The sequence below is a fragment of the Micropterus salmoides genome, unplaced genomic scaffold, assembly GCF_014851395.1.
Source record: "Micropterus salmoides isolate LMB-PRFRI ecotype aquatic unplaced genomic scaffold, ASM1485139v1 Ms_hic_scaffold_10, whole genome shotgun sequence".
Lineage (NCBI taxonomy): Eukaryota > Metazoa > Chordata > Actinopteri > Centrarchiformes > Centrarchidae > Micropterus > Micropterus salmoides.
The window spans coordinates 17,465,253-17,486,018 of NW_024040041.1; the positions used below are offsets into that span (position 1 = coordinate 17,465,253).

The 20,766-nt window shown below is 40.5% G+C and overlaps 1 protein-coding gene across 1 annotated transcript; it reads left to right on the plus strand.

Annotated features, from left to right (window-relative positions):
* The first annotated feature begins 6,679 nt into the window (after window positions 1-6,679).
* LOC119889007 (heparan sulfate glucosamine 3-O-sulfotransferase 6-like) lies at window positions 6,680-20,733 on the plus strand. The gene is made up of 2 exons (XM_038699849.1): window positions 6,680-8,344; window positions 19,248-20,733. The coding sequence occupies exons 1-2, from the start codon at window positions 7,830-7,832 to the stop codon at window positions 19,864-19,866; spliced, it is 1,134 nt and encodes a 377-aa protein (XP_038555777.1). The 5' UTR covers window positions 6,680-7,829; the 3' UTR covers window positions 19,867-20,733.
* Window positions 20,734-20,766: the final 33 nt, after the last annotated feature.

The window sequence follows — 20,766 nt, forward strand, 5'->3', positions numbered from 1 at the left end:
ATTGTTTCTCTAGATTCCTCAGCCTCTCCCTATTGGCTTTTCATTGTCCTGGATTTGTGCAGAGAACACCGTGTTATGCCAATACTAAAGACAGTGAAGACAGTGAGTGTACTTTATGTTTTCCTCCATGTGTATCTGTCAAAAGTGGTTCAGAATGTGAAAAATTGCTTGGTCAAAACAGAATCCAAATTAATTTTAAATATATTTTGGGGAAGTCCACAAGAAAGACGTCCCACTGTCATCTGGACCAGCAGCTCTGTTGTGTCCTTAAAAACACAGACCTCAAAACCCAAAGTGAGGCCAGATGAGAGCTACAGGAAGGAAAGGAAGATTTGTGTGTGAGTGTGCGTGACTGTGTGTGTGTTGGTAAAGGGGTTAAAAAAAAAAGAAGAGGTCAAACACTCAGAATACATTCCCACAGGAATGAGGCTCACTGACAACCCAATATGATTATTAGCTTTACAACAAAGTCAGGGTGTGGTGGTGGTGTTTTAAAGGAGGACAAATATCCCGGTTTGACCATGACCCAAAATTATGAACCTGCTGATTTGTTAATGATCTCTTGCACCATAAGTTGAAAAAATTGTTCAACATTTTGGCTGTGCTTTCTTTCCAAGAGTTAGATAAGAACTTCGATACCAATTTCATATCTGTGCTACAGCCAGTTAGCTTAGCTAGCCTTAGTTAGCCTGGCTCTTCATGAAGGTAACAAATCAACCTACCAGCACATCTTAAGCTTACCGGTTAACATGAAATCTCCTGTTCTGTACAACAACCAAAGTATAAAAGTAACACTTTACCGTTTTTACGACCAAGATATAGCTCGGCAGTAAAACAACAATCATTTATACACATTCTTTTTTGCACAAACAAGATACAACATGTTAGTTAATGAGCTTTAGAGGTACTGATTTTGTTACCTTTGGACAGAGCCGATCTAGAGTGCCCCTGTTTTAGCTTAGTCTTTTTTAAGCTAACTGGCTGCTGGCTGTAGCTACATAATTAACATACAGATATATAAGTGGTTTCAATCTTCTCATGCCTCTGGGCAAGAAAATAAATTAAGTATATTGTCTTACTATTGTTTTAAATTTCCTCCATGCCCAGCCAATTCTTCATACTGTATGTGGTTTGGATGATAATAAAAAGCACAAAATGCAGTATGTGACCAGACAACATTTTACACTGGAAAATATTTGAACAACAATTTTTGATTTAAATGATTCAAACTAAAAAAATTAATTATCCCATTTTAAAAATTCATTCATCTCCCACCAGGCCTGTTCTTTCCTGGTGGGTCACATATTTGGTACACTCCTGTCCCCTTCGGCCAAAACAACCGTCAGCACCTTCGCTGATGGTTTGCTTGTTTGAGTCGTCCATGATTTCGCATTCCTGTGAAATGCAGGCTGGCCCCACAGGGCAGAAGTCCATCTCCTGTTTCTGCAGCATGAAATACTTTCACACACACACACACACACACACACACACAGGATTTCACAGGACAGGTGATACTATTTTAGCAAACCTGACTCAACAGTGAGCCAATGGGCAGAGAGGTTTTTCCTTCTCTTTTTAGGATGACAGCTCTCTTTTCTCACAGTCAGCGTGACAGGTTGGAATTTGAAAAACATGGGAAACTCCAGAGAGTGGAGAGACAAACTGCTGTGGTTTTACACCAGTAATTACAGCCAGTTAACACCCATCTGATGACTGTGTTTTTATTTACAGAGATCGTCCAGGTTTGACTTGTTTACATAAATAAAACACAGAGCTGCCGGTTAAATAATGAGACATTCACCCGGTTGCCATTCACACACATCTTTAGCCCTCCCAATTGTTTTGGCTAAGCTGAGTGAGTGCAACAATTAATGAGCACATCCATTTGGGTGGTGGTTCTGGCCCAGTAACAGTAGCACAGTCTTCGATCCAACCGTCCATGTCAGTGAATTGCAAAGATGGAAAGAAAGTTGTTTTTCACACACTGTGCGGAAATAGATGGTGACAGTGACACATAAAAGGCAGGGCTGTGGTTTGGAGCTGACGTCATGGCAATCAGCGTTTAAGACGACAAGGCCTTCCAATGAAGGAAAGCCACAGAGAGCAGCCCACAAGCATTTCAGTAAGTAACAGTCTGGGATTGGGTACCACAAGTGGTACATGTGCACGCAGACTGGAACAATGGGCACATGGATACATGCATAAGACCCTAAAGGCATAAAAGTCTCTGCACGCATATCCACATACTTCACATAAACAATCAGACCAAAATGGTTCACCTTCACAGTTCTGTCAGATTTGCAGCCACATGTCTAAGTGAGCTGGGATGCATGAAACTCTGTACAAAACTAATCATGTCTCTCTTTTTTAACCTCTTTTCACTCAGTTTCTCTCACAGTCACTCACACTTCTGTCATGCACACACAAATGCATACAGGCACACACAGGCTTCCCCTCATATCCCACTCTTTCCCTGCGCCTCCACCCTTCCCAACACACCCAATATCACTTAGGAGCCAACCGCCAGATCCCACTTTTCGCCACAGAGCTGTGGATTAGAAAAGAAGGCATTTCCCAAATGGTCTGCGGCTCGTGTGATGACATGATTGTCAGTCAGTTTAATTCCCTCCCTACGCTTTAGATTCCCGCTCGCTTGATTCTACTGCTCGCTTGATTCTACTGCTACAATAAAGCACCCAGAAAAGGTAAATAACAGTTTTAGACTCCTGTGCAGACTTGCTCTTTGGAAAGGTATCTTAGTGTGTATTGCCAAGATGAAAGACACATTGAAAATAGTTCCGTGCAGCTGGTTTTTAGCGGTTGAGGGAGGCTTGCATACATTTTTGTTTATGTTAAAAATATCTTTGGGCTCATACTGCCATACATGTATATCAGTTATGTTATTGTACCTCCTGGCTTTGGGTGCTGCCCAAATTGAACCCTCATGAAGTTGGAATGAATTGCATGAACTCTTCCTCCGATATAAATTACTCCCATGCTGAACTCGATGCATTATGTGGGTCCAACACTGTTTAATGCTTTCAAGGCCTGCGAGGCTGTTGCGTAAGCTCCAGACATCTCTCCTCTCAGATCTTTAGTACATTCATCCTTTCAGTGATGTCTCTATAAAGCTGCAGGGCAAAGTCTGGGAGTCTGCAAGTTCTCCTGTTGGCGAAAAAGATCGATGCACCTGTGTGAAGGCGGTGGGACACGGGGGATGGAGGGTGGGAGGAGAAGAGGAAGATGTGGGGGGAGAACATTGTGTGTGGATGGGATCAGAGTGATTTTCTCTTCGTTCATCCATCATTCTTGCTTGCGTTTTTGCAGATGAAAGTTGGGAAGGCTCCAGGAGAAGGGTGGGGCTTTGCAGTCGCTTTGTTGTTGGCTTTTGTATTCAGTGATCCTTGCTACCTGAGGGCTCGGCCGTTATGCATCTAACATATAGCAGAGAGTGTGTGTGACATCTTTTTTCTTCAAAGGAGCTGCACTTCAAACACCACAATGAGAGTTAAACTTAATTGTTTTGGTACATCCCCTTTAGTCTAATAACCACATAGAAAACGCATAGGAAAACCAGATCAAAAATAATTTCATAAAAGCCAAATCCTCTGATATCTTTAATCTTAAAGAGACTGATATTTTGATATTCATTCCAGACAGAATAAAAGGCATCAGCTTCCCTTTCTAGGAAACTATAGCCATGCCACTACACCGCTACATGAGCAGCTCCTAGGCGGTGGTCACAAAGATCTGTCATGACTAAGGATTCTGCCGGGTATCTTGTGGCTTTTGTAAATGGCCAACGGCTTCTTCCTCATACTGGAAATTACAAAATGAGAGTGAATAATTTAGCTTTTGCTGAGGAAGATTTGTAATTTGCTGTAATGGCTGGCACATGTACACGCCATCAGTCAGCCCCCGGCTATGGAAATCTCTATCAGTGGTACACACTGGGATGCAGCAGCACACACCTGCAGGCACGACAGTTGGACTGTACAACTGCATGCATAAACACCTACACATGAATGTGAATGTACACAAAGGTCTAGAAACGTATGCACACAAACATATCAACAGAAAGACGTACTATCTGATCTCAATCCTATACATACAGGCGCAGTTCACAACTTGCATGCTGTATTTGTTTCCTCAACACTGCTGCTGCCTGTTTGCTTCTTTAATCTCACTGTTTATATTTCTGGGTCCAAACCTGTCAGTATAACTCCAACTAGAGCAATTAGCGCGAGGGAAAAGCAAATAAAATGTCTGATGAAAGCAAAGCCTGGATCCTGACCTCATTCTGACTGAATCTGCCGCTAGCCAGCAGACAGTCATTTCCAAAGCTGTGAATTCCTCAGTGCCAGTCTGGCCTCTCTTTGGATGGATTTACAATGGCTTTTTGTGCTTCAAAACATATCATTATTCTATATTTGCCTGGGCCATGTCAGTATCCACAGACCTTTGTTTGAGCACTTGTTGTTCAAACTGGTTTTACATCTCAAAAGATGGAAATTGTAATCACAGGCTTTGTAATGCTTAACTTTGAAAAGTTTATATATTCCTTAAAGGAAAAATTTGACATTTTGGGACATATGCTTATTAGCTTTCTTGTCCAGAAGTTGATAGGAAGATTGATACCACTGTGTGCTAAGCTGCAGTCAACAGCCTGCTAATTTAGCTAAGTGCAAAGACTAAGTTTAAACAAAGGTAATAGCTAGCATGGATCTGTCTCAACCAGGGGTTGCCAAATGTTTCTGACTGTGGGTCATATATGACATTTTGCGCATTTACTTGCTATTTTCCATCTTTTTGGTTCCACCATGTTTATTCAACTGAGGTATATGTTGTCATCGACATTGCATTCTTACATCTTATCACTAAAATAATGTGACATGAATTTTAGGCCAGAAATCATCATGCAATGGATGACAAAAAGGGCTTCAACTCCTCTTGTGGAATTTGGACAGAGCAGTGGGAGAGGTACAGAATGGGAAGTCCATTCATCAGGTGGCAAGGGACATGACAATCAACAGGATGACTTTAGCAATACATATATATTGATACGAAACAACTGGGAGACACATCAATGATACTTTCTCATCTGTCCTATGATTTAACTACCTGGTCCCAGGCCAATCGTCTGTGATTAAATCTATGGAGTGTCTTTACAATCAAGCCTTGAAAACTTTGGACAAAAAGTAAGTCAGGTACCATCACTTTCACATTTTAAACAAATACAAGATTTTTTGCAAACTTTATTGATTTTCATTATGTAAAGCTTGTATTTAAATGTTTAAATGAACTTGCTCCTCAGCCTCTCTATAAGTACATTAAGAGTCTTCAGAGTAGCAGCAGATCCACCAGAGCAGCTTCAAGTGGCCATTGTAAAGTTTCATTTTGCAAAACGTCTTTTGCTCAGACGGCCTTTTCTGTGAAAGGAGCAAAGTCTTGGAACTTGCTACCTAAACACTTGAAAACTGCTGCAAACTTCACCACTTTTAAAAGAGAGGCAAAGTTCTGGTTGGTTTAGCAACAAACTTGTACTCACGTCTAGTCTACTGTAGTTAGTGTTACATATTTTTTCATTGCATTTTGATTTACTCAAAATTTACTTTAATAGCCCTTCTGGGGACAGGTGTTGCAAATTATCAACTGCTAAAAACACTATGGTACACACATCGGATTGCTGTTTTCAGTTTATCTATGTTAGATGTATCAGTCCCTAATAAAATAAACCATAAATAATAATGAAAATAAAGCTGCAATGTTTCACGATATAAGTGCAATGAAATGCTGTGAACTGGCATTTGAGTTGGCACGACAAAATTATTTTGATGTCCTTGACCCCCCTGTGGCTCAACTTACCTCTCATCGGGGGCAAGTTGAGCTAAGAGACCAAGAGTCATATTTTGAAAACAGTTTGTTTTAGATCCAAAGTCATTATTCCCAGGGATGCACCACATCCTGAAATACATATTTTAGCTGGAGACATTACTGTCACGCCCTGACTTTAAAGACCTCTCTAGTAAAAACTGGCTCAACTCACCCCGCTCTCCCCTAATTATTCAAGATGACAGCAACATCTAGTTTAGCGTTAGCTGTTTCCCTGTTTCCAGTCTTTGTGCTATGCTAAAGCTAAGCTACCCAGCAAATATGAGAGTGGTATTGATCTTCTCTATCTCTTGGCAAGAAAGTGAAGTATGGCAATAACTCATTCTTTGTGTGCCAAACTATTTCTTGGTTGGGACCAGTAACTTCCGAGAGTATCTGCTGGTTGCCAAGAAATAGGCTAGTCCAGCACAAAACCCTGAGTAACTGTCAATTTTACACTTTGCATTTTGTACGAACTAAAAAGGGGTGCTAATTAGTGAGGTTTAGAGATGCTGGGCTGTAGCTGTTTCCCCCTCCTGTGTCATCTTTGTGCTAAGCTAAGTTAGCTGGCGGCTGGAGGTATAGGTTTACCAGACAGAAAGTGCCATCAATCTATCTTTTTTTAAACTATTAACCTGAGGATATAGAGGAAGAGAGCTGAATAAAGATCAAATATAAAACAACACAGTGAGCTTGCCACTTTAATTTATTATCTCTACCAGAAACATACTGTGTCCCAGGGCTGAGTGTGTAAGTGTGTGTGGTTCTCTTTCTCAGACAGATTATCTACCTCAGTTCCCCTTTACCTCTCCTCGCTCTCTTTCCATCCCGTCATCGTTTCAACCAGCAGCTTAGTGTATTAGTCAGGTTCAGAGCCTGAACTCCATCTCTTTGCCAGAAGAAACCCTACACCTGCGCCAGCTTAACAGAGTCAGGGGAATATGCCGGTGCGGATCCTTCCTGTACAGCCCCCAAAAGGTGACACTCAGTCTCAGATACTGTATTTATGTGACAGAGCAGTCGCAGGGGCCCTCCTCGCTTCAGGCCTATTGTTCTGGAGGTTTGTATTGGCAGACTTGTCACTGTGTCGGCTGTGTGTTAGTTCAGTGCTGAGTCTCAGAGTGCAAGGAGAGTACAAGAGGTTTTGAATAGACATCCTCGGGGCTTCTCTTATTCACAGGGCTGACTGAGACATCTATCACATGGGTTCAAAGGGACAAGGATTTTCTTCTGTGGGGCTTACATTTGTAAAATACTGATGTGCCTGTAGCACACAATAAAGTATTAAGACTGGTTTTCAAAAAATTTAGAGAAAAAGCAAATTAGAAGGCTGCTAAACTCATTTAAATAAGTTTAGGCATATTCAAGTCACAGGAAGATCCCAATGAAACGTTTTCCCACTGGGTTTTATGCAAGCAGATAGTCTAGTGTGTTAATAATGCATAACGTTATGTTATAAATCAAAACATATTTGTTTCCATAGAGAAATACACACAGGGCACTCTCCGAGCCCCTATATGAAGGTATGTTTATCTATAGTTTGAGGAGGGAGGGGTGGAGACTTGTGTTAAAAAAAAGGCGTAGGAAAAGCAGAGAAGAAACCTTCAATGAGATTAGTAGACCTCAGAGCGCACAGATACAGCACGCTGGAAATGTCATCTAACCGCAAATAAACGAGTCATGTTAAATGACAAAACTTTTTGAACTGACAAGGAATCATTTTTGTCTTTTCTGAAGAAAAAAAAACAAGAGACAAAGATTAGGCTATGAGGATTATTTTTGACAACTCCACTGTGCCATTCCACTGCTGCCAGAAGCTCTCCATGTGATGCACTACATTTGCGCAACAGGTTCTGCGAGACAAATTTAACAGGATCAGCTTTGATCAATGTAGGAAGAAGAAGAAGAAGCATGCTGTCCCCGTTTTGGCCCTTTGGCATCGAGCAGGAGATCAACTCATGGGATGTAGTGGATGCAGAGGCAGGTTCAACACTGGCAAGGTCTCGGTGTTTTTTACCATGGTCCTGATCTTCACCTACTTCTTCTACTGCCTCACCGGGTTTTGCGATTCGGCTCCGAGAAATTTATACAGCCAACAAGCTTTAGACTATGACATTTTGGACGATCATCGCCGCGTTCTGCACGACCTGCGACCATCGCCGCGTCTTCTTCCCGACGCGCCCCCTCACCGGAACCGCACAGCGTCCGCGGACGCAGAACAGGTGGACACTCCGGGACAGCTGCCTCAACAACACGTGTCGGACAGTGCAAAGGAGAGCGCCCAGAGCAACAGCATCCCCGTGTCCAACACTTTCGGGACAAAACGGTTTCCGCAGGCGATAATAATCGGCGTGAAGAAAGGAGGAACCCGCGCCCTGCTGGAGTTTCTCCGCATCCACCCGGACGTGAGAGCGGTCGGCGCGGAGCCTCACTTCTTCGACAGGTTTTACGATAAAGGACTGGAGTGGTACAGGTAGGGAACACACATGCGCACGCAAGTTTAGGCTGCCTTTTAGGGCAGCAAAAAATAAACTGAAAGGGATTTGCAAGGACTTTTGGACACCTCTCATGAAATGTAACCAAGTTAAAGGTCTGAAAAATAGACCAATAGAGTCTAAATAAGAGCTTTAATCTGTTATAAACGCTACTGTATTTACTATAAATAAACTATTGGACAGTTGGAGTCCCAACAGGAACATGACCAGATTTAAAATCTTTACAAAAAAGCTTGGGATGCCATCTAAGACAGTGCAGGATGATGTATGGCAGGCTCAAGGGTCAGATGAGCAGCAGTGTCCCTGCTGACAGGTAGTCACCTGTGAAGAAGTGCTGATGTCTCCTGTCAATAGTCTGAATGTCATATACATGGCTGGCTGATATATATTCAGATCACCATAAACCAATATTCTCCCTGCATGCTGCACTGTAGATCAAAAGGCTAGTGGGGTCTCTGTGGAGCACTTCATCATCTTGACAGTCATCTAAACAACATTTATACACTTCAACATGACATGACTGTATTAACACTCCCACTTGGTTGTGTGTGTGGGTCCTGAAAACATCACAGGCAGTGATTACTCTAAATGTTTTCCACATCTAAAGGATATAAACCTGCTGAATACAATTCCTTCATAGCAGGTCTTGACAGCACATCACACTGATGTTGCTTTAGATGGAGGCACATATCATCGGCTACTATCACAGTGGCAGCAGCTGATTTGGGGGTGACCAGGCTGACCAGAGCAATCATTTGGGTGTATTTAAGGCCCTAAAAAAGGAGGATTTAGGTCTGGATGAAGCTGGCCCTGATCATCTCCAGATGTTCTACAAGCTCCTGGAGAAGGTCCCGGTTTAGCTCAGTCTCCTCACCCTAGTCAGAACACTATTTGGGACCTGTGAGGATTAAAGGAGAGGGTGCGGTTTGACAGGAAGAACAGCACTGATAAAAATGGTGTTGAATCTTTAAAATGTAATTTAATAATCTCTTGACTTTTGTTTTTTAACCCCCTTAGTTGTGTTTTAACTGAGAACATAAGGACACATGGAAACACTTTCACCGCTGATAATTTTATCTTGCTGCTAAGCTTCCTCTGCTATTTTCCTCATGAACACACACATGCACGACATACACATCCAGGATAACACCTCCCCTCCTCTGCCGTCTCTCTATAACATATTTGTCTTTCTTCCCACATCCTTCTCTCTCCTTTTCTTCAGCCTTCTCACCACTTTCTCTCACTCTTTCCCCCTGTCGTCTAGCTTCACCTCTCCGTTACTCTTCCTTCAGTGCAGAGGATGTCTTTATGTAGAAATACCTGTGGCAGACCTGGTGTTTCCAGGGCATGTTTTATGTGTGTTTCTGTGTGTTTTAATTAGCCTGACCGGTGCTGTAAAGCTGTTGCGCTTTAATGCTCTATTTTTGTTAGTGCTGTAACACGGCAGCAACACCAACATGTAAAAGTTAGATCATAGTTAGTCCTAATAAGGGCCGCAACTAATGATTATTTTCAGATTATTTTTTATTTATTAAATCTATTCATCTTTTTTTCATGAGATGCCCATTATAATTTGAGGCCAAGGTGATGCATTCAAATTGCTTGTTTTGTTCTATTAACAACATAAAAACCAAAGACATTCAGTTTACTATCATATATATAACAAAGAAAAGCAACTAATCCTTACTTTTGAGAAACTGAAACCAGCAAATGTTTGGCATTATTGCTTTAAAAAATGACTGAACCATGAATAGTTGCTTTTTGCAGTTTGTTTTATGTAGTTAATTTTCTGTCGATTGACTAATCTAACTACTAAGGTAATCATGTATTTGTTTCATTTCTAATCACAACATCTCCAAAAGCAAAACAGCAAAAGAAAGACTATATAATTCTGTACACAAAAACTAATCAGCTTAGTAATCATGAAGTTGAATGTTGATTTTTCTGTGGCATTTCTATAGATTTGATAGGTGGGCAGACGTAACTGCAGGCCAGGTGGCCCAGTTAAACAAGTTCTGATGGGTAGAGCTTCTAAAAATATTTTACTGATTTTTAATAGGCTATTTTTTTCTACTTTGGATAGAAGTAAACTCCAGTTGAAACTGGAGGTGGTGACGAGTTGGAAGGATTAACACAACAATAGAACGTGATCCTGGGTGAAAATTGCTGAAATATGATGCCCCTGTTGTCACGGAATCTCAGAAATCGGGGATAATCAGTTTGCTGTCATCCCCCTGCAGTGACCCACAAAGAAGCTGCAGAAAGTTGTGGAGTGCAGCGCTGTGTTTGTGTGTGTCTTTTTATATCCAGCCTATGGTGTGGGTGTGTGTGTTAGTGACAGCAAGAACTCATCCATGTGGAACAAGCAAGGTCTCCTCACCTGACTGTCAGTGAGGAGAAGGTCAACTTGTTGTCACATCTGGAAGCTGCACACACACATGCACACACACTTTCCCACTTTCATTGTTAATCGGTACAAGGCGCTGTGTATGACAGGAGCTGAAAAGCAACCCACACATTTTATCTTGTTGAAGTTCCCCGCTTCATCTGCAGCTCTCAGGTCAACAGGATCATATTTCTACCATACATGTACATAAATGTTTCACTGGATCTTTATTTTAATCTTAGTATAGCACCAATTACTCAATATTTTCTTATTACTTTATCGACTCTCCCTTTCAGGCACTCATAACCTCTGCATGCTTGTATTTCAGCCATAATCAATATAAAAAACATATTCAAATGCCAGATCAGTAAATTGTTAATCATTTTGTAGACGAGTCAGGATCCCATAATGAGAAACAAAAACATACTCTTGCCAAGGACACATGGTTTCAGATTAGCGTATCTGACTGACAACATTTTGTGCATTGTGATACTCTGCCTGCTTCCACATGTCTTGGACAGAGAAGTAAGCACAAATTCAAGGCGATTTTGGCAGATGGATGGGAGTCGTGTGTTGTCAATCGCTGAGTCTTTGCAGTCAGATATTGGCGATCTCTATGTTGGAGACACTTCATAGATGCAGCTGTGCCCTCCCATGCATGTTGTTCCAACAGCATTGTCTTCTGTGAGACAAACTCAGACCCCGTTCATGTGGGCTTTCCATCGCTTTTATCTTGAGTGATACAGTCAGTCTTCCCTCTCTCTTTCCTCCCCACCCAGTCTGTCTCTCCGTCCAAACGCTCCTCTCGTTTGCATGTGTGCATATGAGCCCATTACGGGAATGGAAAAGCCACAAATAGTGCATTCAAAATGAGGCAAAGATTTAATGAATTTCTGTGTTGTTATATGGCTTTAAGGGGACTTCATGGAGTGATGGGTTTCATATGGGACTTGAGAGCCACCGCAGAAAACTGAAAAACCTCAGCTTTCCATGGCACAATGGTTCTGATTGTCACGGTTTTCTCACCATGACGTGGACTGGAATGAGTAACTCGTAGATTAAGATAATTTTTTTTTGTTTCTTCAGTTCCTTGATGATGTTAAATGAGACCATTTGTTGTTGTTGTTGTTGTCTTGAAGCACAACAAATTTTATTTTTAAGGAGATGAACACTGTGAATGAACACTTTCACTTATCAGCTTTGGATCCAAGAGCCAAATTAACATCCTAGAAACCGCATAATTAGTCTCTACATATTTGATTTATGAAAAGATCATTTGTGCATTTCTATTTGAGGAAAAACACCAGACCACAAGTTTCATCAATATGTTGAAAGCTTGTCAATTAGCTGACCTAGAGTCTTGACACCAAAGGCCATGCCCTATCCTATCGGATTGCTATTAAAATATAGTATAAATATAAAATATTGAAGGACAACAGCACAAGAGCAAAAATAAATTACAAAATCCTTATAAGACATTTCTGTAAATAAGAAAATGGAGTGATGATGTGAAAATAAGATATGCTTTTTTATGTTTCTTCTCAATCTGACATCAAATTAGGTGGCTCAGTTTTGTTAAATCAAAAAGAGATGATCTTCCAAAAACAAAGCCACAAACTCAAGATTAATCCTTTTACTACCACCACTGATATATATTTTTTCAGTTGCTTTTGGAATCTGTTACAAAATACAGAGAAATGCTTTTTTTTTTTCATTTTACTTTTTTTAAACCATCATTGTGATTTTTGACATTAGCATTTACAATCATCAAATCAATTGACCCCTTTCAGATTCCTGACCGACTAAAATATTTGAACGAATATTTTTGATGAACGGATATTAATTACTGTAATATTATATAAAATAAATCTACTGTCCACCGTTTATAAAAGGGAGTAGAACCCATTTTTGTGTAGTTGGATTACTGCAGTCTGTATGTAAGTTTTCCCATCTTTTCTATCCATTCAATTGAAATAAAATTATAGATGTATTGAGAGATATTGATCATGTAAAACAGAAACTGTTGGTTGAGAATTGTAATAATGTGCTATGTTTATGAATATAATTTAATCCTGATTGATACTTAATATCCTACATACAGTATCCATTTTAATGTCCAAGTGTTGTCATGATGGAACAAAAAATTTTGTTTAACTTCCATTATGAGCTGTTAATATTTGCTTATATGCTAGTTCTGATAGGTGAGACTGTGCTGCATTTTGTTTTACCTTAAAATGATCTTAGCACTGCATTCATGCATGTTTTATAGCAGTATTTTCTAGGATGTCAGATTCAACTACTTACCATGTCAGTCTGGATTTTTGACAGTTGAAATTGTGAAAGTGAATTCTAATGTGCACGGGGCAACGTTTTCCACAGCAAGGGTGATTTTCCCGACACCTCATTCTGTGTCCAGCCCCGGGGCCATTAGTGATAGAGGCTGAACACAACTGATTGGTGTAACAGACCAGGAAGTGGTCTGTGTAGTTTTGAGGTATATTATGTTTTAATGTAGGTGGGTTTTGGCTGGAGTTGTCTATTGGTGCAAGGTCTGACAAGGCCCACACTCACACCCCATATGGTGAAAATTATAGTAATTTGAGGTGCATTGTGGTGCATTTGGGGGCGCCTGTAAAATCTTGGGGAGGTTTCAGTCGTGCCATTCAAGCTCCGGACTGCAGTTAGCTAGTGAGGAAAATACTGTGTGAAGAAATAATGGTTTTGTTGCAGTTTGCCAAAATCAAATGTTTCAGATACTTAGTAGTCATGCAAAGTTGTGCTGCCATTTCCAGTAAAGAATAACACAAGGTTGAAAACATACAGGAGTATCCAATGGAAATACATTGATTTTTCCCCTGGGTACTTGCATACAGTAACAATTGCATGGCTCGAATGGATTTACATATATAAAAGAACAAGTCTGTGTCTGATAACTGTAATAAATTACAAAGAGAGATGCTCTATTTAGGATCAGGCTAATAGCAGTACTAGGTGTGGGTATTAAGCTTAAATACTTTTTGGGCACAAATTGCATGCATCAAGTACTGCAAAGTACTGAAAGTTGGTATCAAATGCTTTTTAAGATTAATAGTCTCGTTAATTTATTCTTTGATTAGATATTTTCAGATTTACACAGTTATTTTACATAGTATTTTATATAGGTCCAGTTTTTGTACAGCTTGTCTCCAGCCATGCTAGCAGCTCTGTGAGGCTGTAGGCTACTCAGGCACAGCGGTGCTTTGAGCCAAATGCTAATATCAGCATTCTAACAATGACAATGCTAATTTGCTGATATTGAACAGGTATACTGTGTACCATCTTAGCTAACATTAGCTAATTAGCACTAATCACAAAGTACAGCTGAAGTTATTGGGAATATAATTTATTATTACACTACGCTCATGGGGCAGACATGAATGTCTGTACCAAATATCTTAGCAACTCCACCAAAACACATTTTCATGCACAGAGAGTGCAGGTAGGTAGGTAGACAGGCAGGTAGGGTAGCCAATCGTGGTTGTGCTTATTACATTCCTGCAAAAGCCACAGATATAACGAAAAAATGCTTTTAAAATAAATTACCCAGCTTTAAGTCTCGACGAAAGACACGACACTGCTACAATAATACCCGTGTGCTGAATGCTGAAGCCATTACTGAATTCCCCACCAAAGCATCACTGACATCCAGTTAAGACCCCTAATTATGACTGAATGCTCATATGCCATGCAGTCACTAATTAGCCATTGACCAACAAACAGTATTTCATTTCTTTATAGAAAAGCCCACACACACAGACACGTGTGCATGATTTTACCCCCAACCCACATCCGCCCACTCTCACACATACACATATTCAAACTCATTGCAATGGTAACCTGCTGTAAACCACCAAAGATGAAAATGTAAAACTCTATAGTCTCTGTGGAAGTATAGCACTTCAGCTGACCTCCTGTTGAGAAAACCATTACTGCATCATTATTCATAAGAAATATGTTATAACAATGTATTTTAAAATCTGTGGGTGGCAACAGTCTTTCTACCAGTCTTGTGGTTTCCCAGAGGGGCTAACCATCTAACCATCCACTTCCTCTCTCTGCCTATGGAGAGAGGTGAATTCACCTCCAGGATGACACTTACAGGTGTTTAATGTGTTTATGTGTGCGTGCTTAATAAAAACTTTAGCTCTGAAGCACACTGTATTCCTAGCTGTTTTATAACAAATGGATAGAGCCAATTTTGTAAAAATCAAACAGACAAGATATAATGTGTTAAATTGTGACCGTGAGAGGTGCTGAAAGATGAATTTTATTACAAATGGATAGAGCCAAATTAGCTGTTTCTCTGATTCTCTGTTTCATCTTTATGCTAAGCTAAGATGCTAAACGGACTGTTGGCTGTATTTGTAAACTTACTGGACAGAGATCAGTTTCCTTCTCTAACGCAAGAAAACAAATAGCGTATTTCCCAAAATGTGGAACAATTCCTTTAATAAACAGCTCTATTTGCTCCTTGTTGAACTAACAGGATTTCTTTTGTTGTTTTCTGGTCAAAGGAAAATAGCAGCATATGTTTCACCCAGGCATGAAGGTGTAAATCGAGGTTCCCCACACTCATCCTGATTGTCCGTGGCCCTCAGGCTCCTTCTGTCACCCCCAGAGCATTGCAGGGAAATGTTTTCACTCAGTTTGTTGTTTGCTCTCCTTCTTATTTTCCACTACCTCATTAATTGGGTCTCAGCTATGAAAGCATTTGGACGTAGAGACGCCTGCCAGAGCAGAAGCCTCCTTCAGAGTCAGTGTTTATCACGAGAGAATTTAAGATCTGTATCTGTTTTAGAAAATGACATGATAAGTGGATTTTTAGGATCTCTTTGTCTACAATCCGCTTCACTTTCTGTGCAGTCTTTTGTTAGGGCACTACAGGGATGTAGCTGCTGCACTTCAGCAGGAGAACCCATAATCTCTGGGGCAGGAAGTGTCTTGGCCACATCCTTGTTGTCAGGGTTGGTATTTAATCTTCTGATCCAGACAGCCTAGAACATATCAGGAGTGTAATCATCGCTGTAGCACTTCAGGGAAGAAAAGCACTACATCCTTTAAGCAGCAGGGAGTTCCAGACTAATGTGGCTAGTCTGCAAGGCCTTCCAGTACTGGGCTAAATAGAAAACATCTTTGTGGCCTGAGTTACTCTCTTTGCACAGATGTAACAACAGTAGACTGAAAGGCATTTTCCCCGTAAGTAAAACGAGTGAGCTGTATTTGTAAAACATATATAACATAACAATAGATTGGCATGCATGAGAAAATTGACAAGGAATTCATCATTCCTGATCTGTTTACATTTTCTCCTGACACCAAGTACAGGAACAGATTTATGTTAGAAAATGGATATTGATTCTATGATAATGAGACAGATTGAGATGAGCGAGATAGGAAGAGGAGGAGAGTGGGGGAGGGGGGAGCATAATTAATTAACAATTCATGAGTAGGGAAAGACAACTTATGGTCAATTAGTGAAGTGACACTTACATGAAGGACAAATCCAAGAGTATGGATGAGAGAGGAGAAGACAAAGAGGGAGACGAGCGCTCGCTTTCTCATCAGTACACACTGACATCTCTGTGCACGCATGTGTGTATATATATATGTGCACAAACACACTCACACACACACAAGTGTGCAATCCGTCATATAGAGACAGACGTATTGATTAGACACAGATAAACAGGGGACAGACAGGCAGCGATAGGCCATTTGCACCTCTTGTAGTTGGATAACAATCAATTAATGGTCTTTTATTATGGGGACCTTTTAATGGGGGTGGATTGAAATGGCTTAAGTTCAAGTAAAGGGGGAAACTCGAAACTTACTCAGGAACAATTCCTGAGAGGTATTTTTTCGTCCTTCACAATCATAGCTATGGACTCCAGAACTACAGAAGTTCGTAGTTGCTGCACACTTTGCACATCTCAAAATATAAACCCTTTTGTTTCTATCTAAGTAGCTTTAAGTAGCATTTGTCATTTTGTTCCACAGTCTGACAGTATTATATTTATATTGTGTATGACTTTGTTCCAGCTCATCAATGAAGCTATTTGATGCTTACCCTGATTGAAATATTCAAGACTGCGACTTCACCTCATTCCAGATGTCTTGTGCATGAATGTATACATGACAAAATAAATGTATACCCCTCAAAATATCAACTTCAGCAGGAATAAATTTACTTTTGTTAGATGAGAGGATTGATTCGGGTCTGTACGCTAAGTATGAAGCTACAGTCGGCTACAGTCGTTAGCTTAGCTTAGTAACTGCACAGGGCCAAGAAACAGTCCAATTTGTAATGACTGCTGTTAAGGCGTTACTGTGCTGCCTTTGACCACAGAGCAAGCGTGAAGTCAGTGAACCTGTACTTTGACAACTGACTGTTGCTTCCAGCTACGGTCGACCGCTGCCTGATGTAGCCTACTTTAAAACTATTAGAGGGTCAGAGTCATCTTTTTGATCACACACTGAGGCTTTGCTAGCTCTAGTTCGCTCTGCTGGAATATAAAGAACTAAATAATGTTGGAACACTGCACTCAAGACTCAATTGAAGTCCATCTTTCTGCATGATTTTTTAAGTGATTGGTTCAAATTGATTAACTTTTTTTTCTTTTGCTGTTGGTTTTCCATCAAAACAAACAATGGTTTTACTTCATGGTTTTCTTTTTAATTTTCATTGAATCAGTGTTTGACCACAACCTCACTATACTAACTGGCAAAAATCAACATTTCTCCATGGCCTCTTGTCATTGACATTTGGACTCTATTCAGATTTCCAGTCTGAAAGAAATAAAGCACACATGCTCCATTACTTGTTTATTTCAAAGGAAGCCACATGAAAGCTCTCTGTTTACAGTAACACAGTATAAGATGTGTTGAGTAAATGAACTACATTTTATTTAAACTTTGCTCATCATCCGTGTCATGCAAAACAATTTGTTTCCAAAATCCTAATCCACCAAAGTTTTGCCTCGCGCAAGTCTGTCATTGTCAAATGTGGACACACGAACAACCAGCAGGATCTGTCGAATTCCATGTTACCCACAATGCCTGTTTGCCAGATAGTGCTGAAGTACTGAAAAACTGGAATACAATGCTAAATGTGTATCTCTGCACCATAGTAGTATATAATTCAGCACATGCCTTTTTACTGGTGTCTTCCACACAGCATCTCTCCTCATTGTAGCCATATGTTAAACACACTAGCTGGGCTCAGCAGCTTTCCATCCTGGTTTCACTTCCTGCCGAATTTGGTCTGTTTGGATCCTGGTAGGAACGCTTAGGGGAGGTGAGGGTGGTGAGGTGGGGGCACTTTGCTCTTGCAGGAAGGAGAGGGGGGGGGTGGGGGGTGGAAATCTGTAGGAAATTGCTGTTAAGTGTTTCTTGAGGTTTTGTGGTTTTGACTCATCATGTCCAAAGTGAGTGGATGGTCCTTTTGTGATGGGCTGTCTGGGACCCTGGTACGTAAACACACTACAGCGTATGAAGCTTTGATCACACAGATTTGTAGTGCTTTAATGTTTAGTATATGTATGTGTATGTTTACCTATCTCTTAATGTTCTTCTCATTGAAGTCAGTAAATTAGAATTTGTACAAGACGTGATTAAATTGTCGGGCTCCACAGATCGGGCTCAGGCTCTTTGCTTTGAATTTTTAGAAGTTGTACAGGTTGGAGATTGGAGCTAAAATTGAACTTTGACAAACCATACCCTAATGGAGCAATTCCATAAAATTTAAACGGTAGCTGAATGCAACTAGCACTTATTTTAAAGCTGCATTCATCAATATTTTTATACTAACAATTGATCAAACACTGTTCAATGTGAAAGGGATTGCACCCAACTCTGCAGCTCCCTTCAGCTCAGAGTCTTTTAGAGTCTTTTAGCTCATTGTTTTTGTTTTACGGCCCACAACTTTACTGTTTTGGTTCACTCTCGCCACTCTCGTTAGCGATGTTTCCAGGCAGCTTTTTTCAGTAAAAAGTCTCTGATAAACCAACTGTACACTACCAGCGCTCAGCACCAAACAGCAGACAGTCAAAGTTAATGACTAGCTGGTGAACATAGTGGAGCATTTAGCTCAGCTAAGGAGCCAGATGTTTCCCTCAGGAGTAAGTGGAAACATAAAACAGCTAAAAGGAGACTGAATATTGGACTTACATTCATCAGGTGGACACAAACGTGACTCCAAATGAATGCTAACTTTCGCTAATGCGTTAGCCATATCAACTCTATATGGTTGTAGTAATACTGTATATTAGTGTTAGTCTCGCTTGTTCAGCTGCTTCAAGTGACCAATAAAATGTAAATGCTTTAAAAAACATAACACATGTGGAAGCACAACTAATCAAGCTTTCAAGCTTTAGTTAGGTATCTAAGAGTGAGAAACTCTAAGACTAAGAAAAATGAATCAGAATTCTGTTACTGACCAGTTTCTTCATTTCATTTAGGAACCTGATGCCTCGGACACTGGACGGCCAGATCACTATGGAGAAAACCCCCAGCTACTTTGTCACAAAGGAGGCTCCTAGCCGTGTCTGCACTATGAACTGCCAAACCAAGCTCATTGTGGTGGTCAGGGATCCTGTGACACGGGCTGTATCTGACTACACCCAGACACTATCCAAGAACCCAAGCCTTCCATCTTTCCAAAGCCTGGCTTTGAAAAACTCCACCACAGGTCTGATTGACACCACGTGGAGCGCTGTGCGCATCGGCCTCTACGCCAAACATCTGGAGAACTGGCTTCAGCACTTCCCCTTGTCTCATTTTCTGTTTGTTAGCGGTGAGCGGCTGGTGTCTGATCCGGCTGGGGAGATGGGCCGGGTTCAGGACTTCCTGGGTCTGAAAAGGGTTGTTTCAGACAAACACTTCTACTTCAACCAGACCAAAGGTTTTCCCTGCTTGAAGAAGCCAGAGGGAAGTAGCAGACCTCGCTGCCTTGGAAAGTCTAAGGGCAGACCCCATCCCCAGATCCCTTCCGAGGTCTTGCAGAGACTTAGAGACTTCTACAGGCCCTTCAACCACCTTTTCTACCAGATGAGTGGACAAGACTTAGGCTGGGACTAACAGGAGAGTCCTGTCAAAGCCCAGATAAAAGCCACCCTTACTTTCTGGAGGGACTGACACAGGACTAACGTTCTCAGGGACGGGGTAGAGGATTACACAGTCCACAAACTGAATTCTGCCTCAGTGGTATCAACATGACATGCAGCACATGAACTGTTTTGTTGGAGAGTGGAAGCTGACATGGAGACAGTGCTGCCAATATACCCTCATAGTTAATGGCTTAGTTATTAAACCATTAATGTCATGAAGTTAGAAGCAAACTATGTACCAAAGGGTAACATCATTTTTCACTTGCTTTACGTTTTGTTTATAAAATAAGCTGATATTTATAGTTTCTGTTGATTTGAATTTCAACAGTTTCTTTTATGAAAAAGTATTTATTACACAACAAGGCAAAAAATAAAACTGACTACACTTTTATTGACAGGACATTGGAAAAAATGTCATACGCCATGATAAACCACTATTTCCTTTTAATTATTAGCAGTGTTACTTTGACTGCATTTATATTTTAATTACATGTACTATTTCCAAATGCTATATATCTTAATTTGATGTTGCAGGATATTTCTCAGTACATTGCAGTTGATATACCAATGATACCTCATCTGTAAATATTAAACAACCATCAGAAACTACACATACACACATTCCATCTGTAGATATTTAGCTACATCACTATTTTAATAGCCTTGGACAGTTCCAACTGTATCCGCTGTTACTCACTTAAAATAAATTACTGTTTTGATCTGTGATTATTTTGAATCATTTACACGGTATGTGTACACAAAGCACAGAGTGGTGTGTATAAAATCTAATTCTGACTCAGATTCTTTGTGTTATGAAGTAAAGTTTTATCTCACATGACATCCAGATTATGAAGTGTCATCCTTTTTCATT